This window comes from Macrosteles quadrilineatus, unplaced genomic scaffold, assembly GCF_028750875.1.
Source record: "Macrosteles quadrilineatus isolate MER2022 unplaced genomic scaffold, UCM_ALF_1.0 Scaffold_1__1_contigs__length_201487025, whole genome shotgun sequence".
NCBI classification, from domain to species: Eukaryota; Metazoa; Arthropoda; class Insecta; order Hemiptera; family Cicadellidae; genus Macrosteles; species Macrosteles quadrilineatus.
The window spans coordinates 75,281,314-75,294,881 of record NW_026542594.1 but is presented as its reverse complement, the minus strand read 5'-3'; the positions used below and the strand labels follow the sequence as shown (position 1 = coordinate 75,294,881).

The 13,568-nt window shown below is 32.9% G+C and overlaps 1 protein-coding gene across 1 annotated transcript in view; it reads right to left on the bottom strand.

Annotated features, from left to right (window-relative positions):
- Window positions 1-8,419, bottom strand: part of LOC128998078 (uncharacterized) — a 36,080-nt gene extending 27,661 nt beyond the window's left edge. Inside the window, exons 1-2 of the mRNA XM_054424069.1 lie at window positions 8,337-8,419; window positions 8,143-8,300 (exon numbers count right to left, since the gene is read on the bottom strand). Of these exons, the coding sequence (XP_054280044.1) occupies window positions 8,143-8,300; window positions 8,337-8,419 (241 nt within the window). The remainder of the gene's footprint in view (window positions 1-8,142; window positions 8,301-8,336) is intronic.
- Between the last annotated feature and the right edge of the window lie 5,149 nt (window positions 8,420-13,568).

Here is a 13,568-nt window from a genome sequence, read left to right as displayed (position 1 = left end):
ATGGCAACAGCTAATGTGAACTAGCAGCAACAAAAAACTGTAATATACTATAAGAACTGTCAAAGTAGGATGTTTACAGTTATGTTTATGTTTTAATTTAATAATTGGTGAAAAGCATTCAACAGAGATACTTCGTTACTTGGTTGGTGTTGGAAAATTATGCAAGGAGTTCCACGAAACTTTAGACAATACAAATTATTAAAAATATATAGAATGAACAGAGAGTGTATACACTGCAGAGCATTAAAATCGAAAGATGAGACTGCTGGAATATGCTGTTCTGGAGGACAGAGTCGATGTCAGAGTCGATACCGCTATGAGAGAACTGAAGAGACGCAGAATTTTAGGTTCAAGATTTTATGTTGTAAGATTTTTCAGTCGGATATCAAACAAATGGTTTTAATTTAATTTTCGATTGTAATTTAATCATTGTAGAATGGTTAATCGTAACATGATTCTTCTTATGTGCGTGACGCAACAAGTATTGAAAATATCTTGTTTTTGTTCGTTGGCGAAGCCTCTACAGATAATTATTGTAATGATAGTAATACTCTGTTTATTTCTTATGCTGTATATAATATTTATGGTAACACCATTGCAGGTAAAGGCGCGGGTACAATTTATTTTACAATTTTACCACACATAGTTCCGTAGGTATATTTTTGTGACGTCGTAGTAATAAATGATTATGAACGCTGCATTGAATATTATAATGCATACATTTGATGAATACATTTGAATATTACAAGAACTCGGCTCGAGTGTTACTCTGATTCGGGATACTATTCATTGATACCTAACATAATATTAGTTTAAAAAAATAATAGAAAATAATACAATATATAGGAAATAATGTATATAACAAATTGAAATGATCACTTACTCGTGTAAAAGTTTATTCTTATTTTATATGCCACAATTATAAAAGTATGTCATAACATCTATTTCACAACCCCAAACAAATATTTGTCTTAACTTTGGGAAATAAAAGCGGTCACATGTAAGTTTTATGTAATGACCCAAACAACCTCAAACAGAGTCATGTATCGGAACCATCTGGTTTAAGCTTGTTAATAGCCACATCAGCTATATCTTGGACGTATAACTTGCAGGGCTGCTGACCACTGATCAATTATGTATCAGCACTTCATCTTGCCGGCTTGTGGCTACTGTAATTGATCATTCCCTTTACATTAAAGGTATCTAAGGCTATCACTTAGAACTTCATGATATTCTCTTTAAATTCCTTACGGATAAATCTTTAAGTGATTACGTGGTGATTAAGTAACTCAAGGTGTCTGACTTGTTTGTATATGCAAATCAGATTCATTTACTGAACAAGTTAACGCACCAAAGGTACCTGAATATATGTATACCATACTATATGCATAGTATATTATGTTTAAACTTTTATAGGTGCTGTCTGTTTTACATCTTAAATCCATCCATTTTATGGCTAGAATCTTCCTAAAAACAGGTTTTTTTACTGGGATGTGGTTAAATGAATGGTTGTTTAAAGTGGTACAAAATGTTATTGCTATGGATTGTTTTTCATTGATATATGTAGCCTTATTTTGATAATATATAATTTGATCAATTTAATAAATTAACATTTTATTAAAGATACGCCTTTAATTTGTCTTAATATTTCATGTTCGAATCTCTCCAATCACCAATGGTATATCTATGTGATAGTGCCGTAACCATTTAGGACTACCCTGAAATGTATAAAACAGTTCCAGAATTGAAAAAATTTCAACATGTCCGAGGATGTAAAGGTGGGATATTTAAAAACTACTACTCGTTTGGCAGGTGAAGAGGCACTTAATCTTGGTGATCTTAGGTTAAAAGGCTAGTTCCTTTACGTTGTAGGTTCAAAACTATGAAGCCTTTGCCATCAGTCAGCTTTCAATACCTAAAACTCTCTGACTGGTTTTCCTCTTTTATGTAAGATGGCTTAATACATTTAATTAATCGATTTGTTCTTAAAATTTAAAATATTTTATTGTACTAATTACATTGATTCTCACAATCTGACATCAATCTTCTTCGACTATTCGTTTTCTTAATAAATTTAAATCAAAAATTTTGTTTTTAAATGTAAAATTGACATACGAGCAATACAAATTGTATGTAACCTTTCTAAAGTATTTTTACATAATGGTTTAACCTTTACTTTTGCCTACCTAAGATTATAACCATTCAGTCAATTGCATTTCAAGTCTGCGTCTACTCGTTACCAAAATGTTCCAATGTCCAATAAAATCTTGGTGTCTCCCAATTTATCTTGACGTTGAATAAACAAAACATATGAAAATCTCCTGTTTAAACACTGGTGCCGTTAAGTATCCTTGTTGCAAGTATTTAATATAGCAAGTTAATTGTTAGGTGTATTGTACATGGTGAATCTTCTAAGCTGTCCCAAACAGATTACAGACAAACGGCTTGACATATAGAGATGAAAAAAAAACTTTTCCACACTAATTCATACCCAAGGAACAACGTAAAAATATGTTTACCATTTTAAAAATACAGCGTGTTCGAGAAACTGAAGGTCAAGGGATTCGAATCTCAGAGTTTTCAAACGCAAACATATGTCATGTTATGTACCATTTTAAAGCTCCAGACTAGGCAAACAATTTAGTGAAAACAGAACTCCTATATCTTCATCCGTTTCAAAATGGCGGCATTTGTATGGAAAATATTAATATTTACAAAATCCCTGTATCTTGAAAACCACACAAGTTTTTTTCGTTCTGTTTGAAAATTCTTAGTACTTGTGAGTTCAGCTTTACTTTTTTATGTGAAATGTCAATATTTTTTACAAATTAATTACTTTTTCAATGATTTAATTTTTTTATGTTGGTAGCCTTTAAAAAAATGCAAATAGCAACATATATGTTAAACATATGTTAATAGGCGTATCATTTTGAAGGTCTTGCAAAAACAAACAACTTTTTAATTGAAACCCAACGTCGATTGTTAGTAGTTTTTTAGTAATTAACCAAAACTCCAATTGCCCATATAAAATCCATGTTAAACGTAGAGTACTGGAGATTAGTGGATCCAGATACACTATCCAATACAGTACTGCACGATCAACATTGATTTTATATGGGCAATTGGAGTTTTTGGTAATATCTAGAGCCTACTCTCACTATAAAATAGCGAGTATTTCCAATTTTATTTAAAATTCAATTGAATATGTGGTGAGCTGATTTCATGGAAGATCCTAAACAAAATCAATTTTATCTTATGCTACCCTCTAAACTTATACATCCACCAGAGAATTATTCAAATGTTGAACAAAACTTTACGTTCTCTCACAAACTTTTGTCCACGGAGAGGCAGCATTGCTCGACTACAATGTAACTTAAATTAAAAGTATTCACCATATGGTTTTGATAAAATTACATTTTCTTCCTCTTTTAGTAGTTCCACTAGCTATAGGGTATTTTACTACTCTACCTCTACTAATAAAAAATAGTTAATGCTTCAGATATTAGAATATTGTTATAATCTAAAATTATTTTCTTTAGTTATTTTTTCAGAATTGTTGACACTTGTATTTTATAGTTTAACGTTAGCTCAAATTATAATTTATATCAAATAAGAATCTACAAATTTCTCTATAGTAATATATTAATACATCCTCTAGTGGTTTTGAATATTTTTACCTGTACAGAGAGATGGTAACAATTGAATTTGCGTTAACAGTTTTATTTTAATGTATTTGGTAGTAACTTTCAACAAAACATCCTCGTCTGGCGAAACCCTATCGTTGATGCTAGCGGTAATGGCCATTGTCGTGCTATCTCTGTAACGTCATTACTCACATCTGTAAGTACACACTTCAGTGTCATCCACGACACTCACTATCACTATCACTATCACGCTGAGCATCACTAAGAGATACGATATTAGAACGATTACGAATATCGTTTATCTTGTTTATATTCTGCAACGTAACAGTTTAAATCCATTGTTCCACAATACTATGTCGTATTTACCTTCATTGTTATCTATTAAAAAACTATTTCAACACTTAGGACACCAACTTCCGATTTCTGGAAGTTATTTTTTTTTTCTAAAAAGATTAACTACCTATAAATCGCCAGTTTAAATAAATGATTATAAAAAAATATCAAAAAATATAAAATATCAAAAAAATCAACAACAGCATGCAATAAATGTTAATGAGGGCTGCCATTCAAAAGCTATAGCCTTTTAGCTAATTTCCCTATAGGGAAGTAGCTATTACCGTAGGTCTCATGGTAAGACTTAGGCCCGGGACCGATTTACTTTTTCATTTTGATATCCCCAGAGGCCAAAAACACCATTCGTTCAAATTTTTATATATGTATATATATATATATATATATATATATATATAGATTTATATATATATATATATGTGTCCGTGAACACGATAACTTGAGTAATTTTTATTCGATTTTGATGGAATTTGGTTTGAAGGTGTAAGGCGGGATAAACTTGAATGAGTTCGCGATCCAGGATGATCGGACCACGGGAACAGGGTTTTATGGGGGGTTTTATGGGGTAAAAATTGGTTTTTCTCACTTTTGACCCTCAAAACACAAAATGTCCCAATTTTTCTCTTAACCTTCTTAAAGAGCTTTAAAAAACAAACAATTCAGTATATCAAAGTGTTTTTGTACGGTTATTGGTTACGGAGAAAACTAAAAAAATTGTAAATTCAAAATTCCCATGTTATTCTTATGGAGAATATTGTAAAATGTTGTAGTTTGCTTGTTTATGGATATATTTTGATCAAACTTGGCAAATTTATTTATTTTATAGTAAGCTATCAATATTTTACTAAAAACACACTTTATTAGTTTCCTTGTAGCAGCAAACCTAGGTACTCGTTAAACCTAATGTTATTTAAATAGATCAATTGAAAATCAATTCAGCCAAATGGAAATTCGCTTAGACGGCAGGTTTGCTGCGGCGGGAGTATTTTCTATAACATTGCAGAAACTGTTCAAAGTACCCCGGTCCTACGCAGAGCGACTTATACTATAGGGTCGGCCTCTAAAGGATTAAATAAATATACTTTTCACATTACATTTTAGTTCTTGAAACAATATGAACCTTGAGACAAAAATAAGAGACGGAAAATTTTACAGTTAAATGCAATAAACTTAATTGAAAATCTGTTTAATGATTTGGATGATGTTACCATGAAAATATTGAAAGACTCACAAACACTTAAGTGCTCGTTGTGTAAAACGAACTGGATCGATAAATTTCGATTGATTAGATAAACCTAGTTTTTTACTAATAACTAAAAAAGTAAGGGGAAAGGAACAAAGAAGAGTTATAATTAAAACTGACGTGGTGGACACTTCTGAAATTTTAATTAAAGGATGTATTCGACGAGTTTTAGTAATCCCACAGCACCGTTTCACTTTTATTTCCAGATAAAACTTCTCTAAAAACATTTTCTTTTCAACTGATACGTGATTATGGCGAATCAAATGTGCAATACCATTAAGCACACGCACATTTACATAACAAAGACAAAATAAAACTAAAAACATAACAAATATAAAAATATGATGTCTTTATTTTGGTGTATGGAACACAACCCATTATTGCGTACATAGAAAATATACATTTCTCAATAAATTGAAAATACTGTATAAATTTAGTCTGTTATTCTATTACTATCCTGAACATTGTTCATATAGAACGTAAGCAGTCTTCACGAGTTACAAGCGAACATAAAAAAACCAATTTTTATGAATATTTTATAACCTCAACTATGGTTTGCATCACTACAAACAAAACTGCACAAACTCCATTTTATAAATTGAAAGTTATTAAATTATGTCATATGAAGGTGTGACAAAGTTGAATTTTTAGTTAAATTGGTTAACATAAAACCCAAATATAAATAGCAAGATGCTGAGTGGATAGTATTGCACAAACCATTAACCACAACCCACAAATGCATATTTTTATAAACTCTTTTTCAGGTATAAACATTCAATTACAGAGCAAGTATCGAGTTTATTGGTTGATATTTAATACACACCGAAAGAATTACAGAGTAACACATTGCAATTAAAACAATGCAGTAAGGAACGGAATATTATACATACGTTGCAGCGCGATACCTGCTGCAGCAATTTATAACAAGCAGACTAGTGAGGACAGAGTACATGTGAGCTGAGGGAGGGGAACTTCATGGCCTGATAAACTAACCATAAACATAATGGGAGACTACAAATTACAACTTCAGGAATTGCGTATTCTATAGATAGTAAACATCTATGGTTCCTCTTAACCTTTTAAATATATTTAAAAATATCTTCAAACAGTTTATGCTTTAAATAGTCGAAACATCCTATCTTGCTAGGATGGGTCAAAATTAGTTTTTTCTCATTTGATCTCACCAATCCAATTATAAAGATAAAGTTAAATTACTGAATAAAATACAAACAAGCTCTTAACAAACATAGCATTGTGCTGTCATACAAATAATGTAATAAAGTACGTATAACAATTACTGTAATGGGTACCTACAGTTTATCTGCGTATATGATATACAGTTCTGGAGGTCATATTTTATTACATCCGTCTGATGTTTAATATAAGAAGGACTTACAAAAACGATTTCTCCTTCCCAAGCCATGTCATGAACAAAGGATTGTATTAATGAAATTTAAGTACAAAAAATCATCATTTGATTATAAAATTCTATTAGGGACGAATAGATTAACATAAATATGGTTATACATTAATCAACGATTGAGAATCACGTAACCACATCAACAATTAACTGTCATGGTACTAAATTAGGTATATGTTTTTTGCGTTACAGAAGTGCCTAGTAATTATCTTTAGTTTTAAGAATATTATTGTGATCTTGCCATAAATATTGGTAATTATATTTAAACACATTTTGACAAAAAAAATTTTAAGTTACACTCATAAGTTCTGTAGCGTAAATAGAACAATTTTTTACACTTTGTCAGAGGAGTATGATAAAGGTAGTTTTGTTAACGTTGGTCAAGCTATTTCACTCAAAAACTATAATAATGAGTAATCTGTCTGTGAAATAACTTAACTGAAGAACTGATGACGATGGTAGAGGTTTAACTCTAATAAGGAATCCAGGCATTTAGCTAAACACAAAAGGAATTTACTAAACTTATTCCAAGTTCATCGAACCATAGCATCAGACTAAAGTGTTTGTTTTCATAAACAATTAATTTTACTTATATTTTGAAAATCCAACTTTATACTTTACGAGACCATTAAAAATATAAGTTTTTATTTGATTGTACATAACAATCTAAAATTACGAGCAGGAAAATAGTTTGGTCATGCAAAAAGCTGTATATATTGTGTTTAACTAGTATCACGAATAATTGTGTCAAGGTGTAATTTAATAGTGTGTCGTAATTTGGGGTTTTGGTTATTGTAAATCTTTAAGACAAAGTCTTGTATCCACGTAGAGTATTCTATTCAGGTCTAAAATGTCCACACAATAGATTTTGTACAAGCGTATGTCAATAGTATAACAATAAAAATATATAGTTTTAACTTGTAAAGGCATTCAAAAGTAAACTTTAGGCTTTGGATAGTAGGCCTACTTATAAAAATGGTTTACATTAAACTATCCGATAGATTTTAATTTAGGGCCCTATTACACTTGGTCATCGGTTGCGTCACCAGCCTTTGGTGACTGACCGATGATTCTGGCCCGTGACCAGACGAGTAACCACTGGGGACCAAGATTTGTCGCTGGGCATTGAATCAAATGGCACATATTACACACAGTCACCGGTGTTGCGTCACCACTGTATTTTCGTGTTCTGCCAGTTCAGATTGTTGCCAGTGTAGTGGGTGGAGGTACTGATGGAAAAATATGAAGAAATTCTTGCTCTTTTGTTGAGAAAAAGGAGGAGACGAGCAAGGAAAATGTACGTGCACCCCTAAGGAAAATGTATTGGTATCTTTTTCACCACTACATTTTACATTAAACTGGCTTACTTTTACTGAGTCTTCTTCCCCTTTTCCTTTCCCTGCATCTCTTCCCCGTTTATTCACTAATGTTTGTTCACTGGACATTTTTTAAACTGAAGAGGTAAGACGCGGATAACAGAGTACTTTGTCCTTCAATGAGGTGACAGCGCTGAATATATGTAGACACTGGAGTGGAGGAACTTTGGAGGTTGGTCTCACTCCTGGTGACTTCTCTGGTGTTGAGGCTGGCTGCCCGTACAGTAACCAGTGATGTCACCAGGTGACGCCACCGGTGGCGTCGCCTGGTGACCAAGTGTAATAGGGCTCTTAGAACTTACCTTCTTTGTTGCTTCCTAAGGTTATGGCCGATCAAGATCGACCTTCTTAGGCCGAAGTGTGGCCTCTGCGAACTGCTTGACATAGTTCCATAAGCCTTTCCTCTCGAGCATAGCTCCAATGATGATGTCGAGAGTAATGTCGTCGCCGATCTCAGAAATCAATGAAGCTCGGCGGACATACCACCTTTCACAGAAGAAAAGGGTTTGCTCGGCCGTGTCTGCTATGACTGGACAGTCCACACATTACGAGCTGGCGGCCCTCCCTATTCTGTGCATATACACATTCCGAGCTGGTGGCCCTCCCAATTCAGTGCATAAAGGCCGAGAAGAACCCATGACCCAACGAAAACTGGGTCACGAAATACCTGACTTTGCCATGCTGCCCTTCCACCCATGGTCGGATGCTTGAAGTGAGCCTGGTCGTCCAACTCGGCGTTCTATTCGCGCTGCCAGCAATCGAAGTTGCGGTTGCACACTTCTTTAGCATCAGTTTCTCTATCAACTTCAGGTATCCTGCGGTGGATCACCTGTCGTCCCTCCCGAGATGGAAGATGGGATTGATATACTATCAATTACCATGACTGCAGACTCGGAGACGGTGTGGTAGGCAGGAGCGACTGAGGCTCATCAATGTTGGGCGCGGGAAAGCCGGTCACGGAAGACGCGCTTCTTCAGAACATGGGCCCAGACCTCAGCAGCGTACAAGAGCACTGATTTGGTCAGCAGACATCAGTACGTGGCGTTTGCAGATGCGGTGACTGCTCTTAGTAAACGCAAGGTAAATGTCGGGGTTTCTCAGACCCGCCGGAAGACTCTTCTGCATTCAAGTGTGTGCTTTTACACAGCTCTTAAGTGTGTACATATCCTCTTAATAAATAAACGTACCAGTTTACAGTTGTACGAGCACAGTCTCAAGTATCACTCAGGGTCACTTCTGCATACAGTAGGGTGTCAAAATCGGCCGTTTTGGTGGTTTATGAGTCATCCATTGGCATTGGAGAGGAAAGGAATCTACCAGAGTCAAAACTATATTAGTAAGGTTGTCACAAAACGGAAAACCACTAACGCGATTTCCAGATGTGGCAATAGAGCTCCATAACATAGAGCTGCGTACTAGCAATAGTTTTAAGAATAATAGTGTTTTAGTTCCAATAGTTTCAGCAGACAAGAAACTTGAGGATGGCCACATAGATAGTATGTATACGAGTATTAAAAACAAATCTACTTCAAAAATCTAAACGTTTTTACCTATTAAACAAATTTAAATCCAGGTTTGGCAAAAAAAGCATTGCAGAAACTATTAACTGACGTGTCCATCCAGGATAAAGCGTTCTATCGACTATCGGTCACGTTTATTTGTTGTAGGAAGATAATTGATATTGCATGCCATAAACACGCTACCGTTTATATTGATTCGGTGGTTATACCCACGATATAATCGCCTTTTCACTCGCTTAATTTGATTGTTGGGGATTATTCTATTGAGTTAGATTGTATAGCAATGTTTAGTAAAACTTTGCAATCACAGACTGTTGTAAACTTTTAATCTTTTTTTTAATAGATAGGTGACGTTCTGTTCAAGTAATAATGTGTGATACTGTTTTTTTAGTGAGAACTATTTTACTTGATATACAAGTAAATATACTTTACATATGGAAACTAAATTAAGCAATAATACAACAAATATGTTTATTAACATTTTAATGTGATTGATATTAAGTTACGTGAAGTAGAATAAAATCAAATAGCTATATAATTAATTAATTATCTCTCTAGTACCTACTGCTACTGCTGCTAGTAGTTATATTACGAGAAAAAACTTTTTATTTGTCAGTACTTGTACATATTATTTTACTTCACATTATTTATCACCAATGATGATGAGTCATTGTCTAAAACTGAACATCCTTGATTGATGTTTTTTTACAGCGTAAGCTAAACTGCAGCCTCAACCTGCCTATTAAGAAATAATTAATGACATAAAATGTTTAATGGGATCGTATGATAACTATGCTCTAAAATTTGTATTAACTTCAATTCATTTGAAACACTAAAATCTTAAAACAATATGAAAATTTATCAGGGAATATTCTCCAAATCCTGGACAATCTAAAAGAATTAAATTCAGTATAAGCCTACTCAATAGGAAAGTTAAATAAATTTCATGATGGTTTTACCAAAGGGCTGTGCCCTAAGAGCCCTAAATTATTCAATGTTAGCCATATGAACATTCAATTTTAGTTTTTTATCGTATACCAGTTGATTGACAGTTTTTATTATTTATACCATCAATTCCAAAATATTTGTTTTTTGTAGTTGTTTTTTATTGTGACATTTTAGGTATACTTTTGTAAAACAATGATTTTTCAAGTGGTGTTTACTTGGCTATTGCGCTTTTTATTGATTCTATTTGGCATTACATAACCTTTGTTAACTCTATTTTCAGCACAGTTTATTTTCGTGACACATTTCAAATATGTTTCAAACAATTTGTCCAGTTTTGTTCGTTCAGAAATATACCAATCCAGAGTACAGTACCATTTAGTACCTAATATTAAATTGTAATTTAATATCGTATTTGGCAATTTTTAGATCTTATTTTACAATTGTTACGAATGTTGATGTCTTATCAACAAATGTACGAATATGATGCAACCGATATCGAGGTCATTTTAATGAAAATTAAAACAATAATCATTAAATGTTGAAAACAATTCCTCCACATTTTAGGTGGCACTGGATGCCTCCTCATAAGCAAAAATATTAATGCTTTCGATCTGCTGCTGGATATTTGATATAGGTAAGGAATGTAGCCTAACAATCGTAGAGAGCCCTACTCACGAAGAGTTGTTGACGAAGTTTTGATAACTTTTAAAGACTGAGAGTATGGACTCACAATGATACAGTATACAATAACTATGTCCCTACCAATAGCTACAAGCAATAAATGCTTAAGCCTTTAAAGAACCAACATATGAATTGATTGCATTGTCATGCTTGTTTGGCTTTTGGGCTAAAGTGTCCATGGTCAATGTATGTGGTCAATGGAAAAGTGAGACAAAGTAATTATGTTGCAGTTGCAGAAAAGTGCATTAGTTATCTCTCTTTGCGGCCGGAAGCCATTCGAAGTCTTTTTGTCGTGTTACCTCTGAGATTGAAATTATTAAGGATATAGGCTACTAGTGTACTATCAAAGGAAATTCGTTAAGGCAGCGATAAAATTTGAAAGTGAAAGCTTGCCTACTTTCAAAGTGCGAGGACAAACGCCATGTAATGTTTAGTTTATATCCATAATTTCATGATTATTCCAATTTTTGCAGCACTGATTCAAAGATTATAAATTTATTTTACCATTACGAGATTACCCAAGCGAATAAACAGCTAGTATGATTCATCTCTTACAAAGACGTAGTTCATAATTAGTAGGTATTTGTATCAAAACGTTAATTATCAAACAGTAAAATGGTTTGATCGTTAAACTTCTGTACGGTGAAACAAGATTAATGAATAAAACACATACATTCATAAACGCTTTGTGCAAAAAGTGTTTTTCTCTGAAACTAAACAGAAGACTTGTTTTGTAGAAATACATCAGTCTTAGGTTCGGATTATGTCTTACTTTTATTCATCTAATAATTTACATTTAGTGTAGGATTGATCAAAGTTAGCTAGTGATAAAGGCATTGCTCACTAATCTGTGTAATTATGTAGAAATCAGTCGTATACTATTTTTTTTTTACTGAGAGTGTTTCAAAGAGCTACTAATGATAAGTTGAATATTCATGGGATGTTTTAGTTAGAGCATTGATGAGTTATTGCTTTGTTTTCACCGTTTCAGAGAATCTTTCCAAGAGTGCATGCAAGTCGTTATGTGGGATGTCTGTAAAGGCAATTGTAACAATTTGTTTATTTAAATTATTACGTTTAATTGAAAAAATACCGCATTTTCTCGGGGAGATATCAATACTTGTATTGTTTAGAACAGAAATGAAATGACAACATTCTCATAAATTCACAGATATTATTATTTTCCTTTTTGTTCATACGCATTTAAAAGTATGACTCATTTCACTATTTTGCAAGAGTACAAATAAAAACGATGATAAATCATGACAATAATTTCGTAAAACGTCACAGCCAATGATTATGATGTTTGATTTTCTTCTAACATTATAATTGCGAGCATGTGTTGTGTCATTACTAGTATGTCAATTTCCAATATGTAAAATTACGTTAAATTATCATAATTATCAAAATTATCATAATCATATTTCATACTCATGATTTCCTGAGAGTTAAAGGCTGCTAGTAAAAAATAATTTTCAAAAATTGTATTATAGCAATGTCTATGTAGTGATGTCAGTATAAACAGGAAAATTGAACATATCTAAATGATTTCCCGAAGTAAAACTAAATGAAAATAACGTTATACAGTTAAATAAGTTAGAGTTTTAAATAAGTTCCCCCCTACTTTTTTCTACATTTATTAAGATATCAACTCCAGACTACGTCATATCATTGTAGAGTAGTTAGTACTTCATTTTGACTGGGTATAAATTTTTGGCCGCCATCTTGGATCCGCCATATTGGATACAATTTTTTTTTCAAATGTAAAGGTAGGGTTGTGACCCATGGTTTTAAACTAGATTTTTATAGTAAATATGATGCTGCAATCCGTTTTAAAAAATCTTGATCCATTCTAAAGTTATGAGAACTTTTTATAACATTATTTTTAGCCCATTTTAACATGGTGCATTTAGAAACTAAGAACATAATCACAAAATAGTGCTAAATAAAGATTTATGTATATTATGTGGTGTATACTTATCTTTATCTAGCACTATTTTGCGATTATGTTCTTAGTTTCTAAATGCACAATGTTAAAATGGGCTAAAAATAATGTTATAAAAAGTTCTCATAACTTTAGAATGGATCAAGATTTTTAAAAACGGATTGCAGCATCGTATTTACCATAAAAATCTAGTTTAAAACGATGGGTAGTCCACAACCTTTACCTTTGAAAAAAAAAAACTTTGTATCCAATATGGCGGATCCAAGATGGCGGCCAAAAATTTATACCCAGTCAAAATGAAGTACTTACTACTCTACAATGATCTGACGTGGTCCGGAGTTGATATCTTAAGAAATGTAGAAAAAAGTAGGGGGGGGGGACTCATTTAAAACTCACCCTGTATAATGGTTACAAGAGGTTCTACCCGCGAATTCACGGGT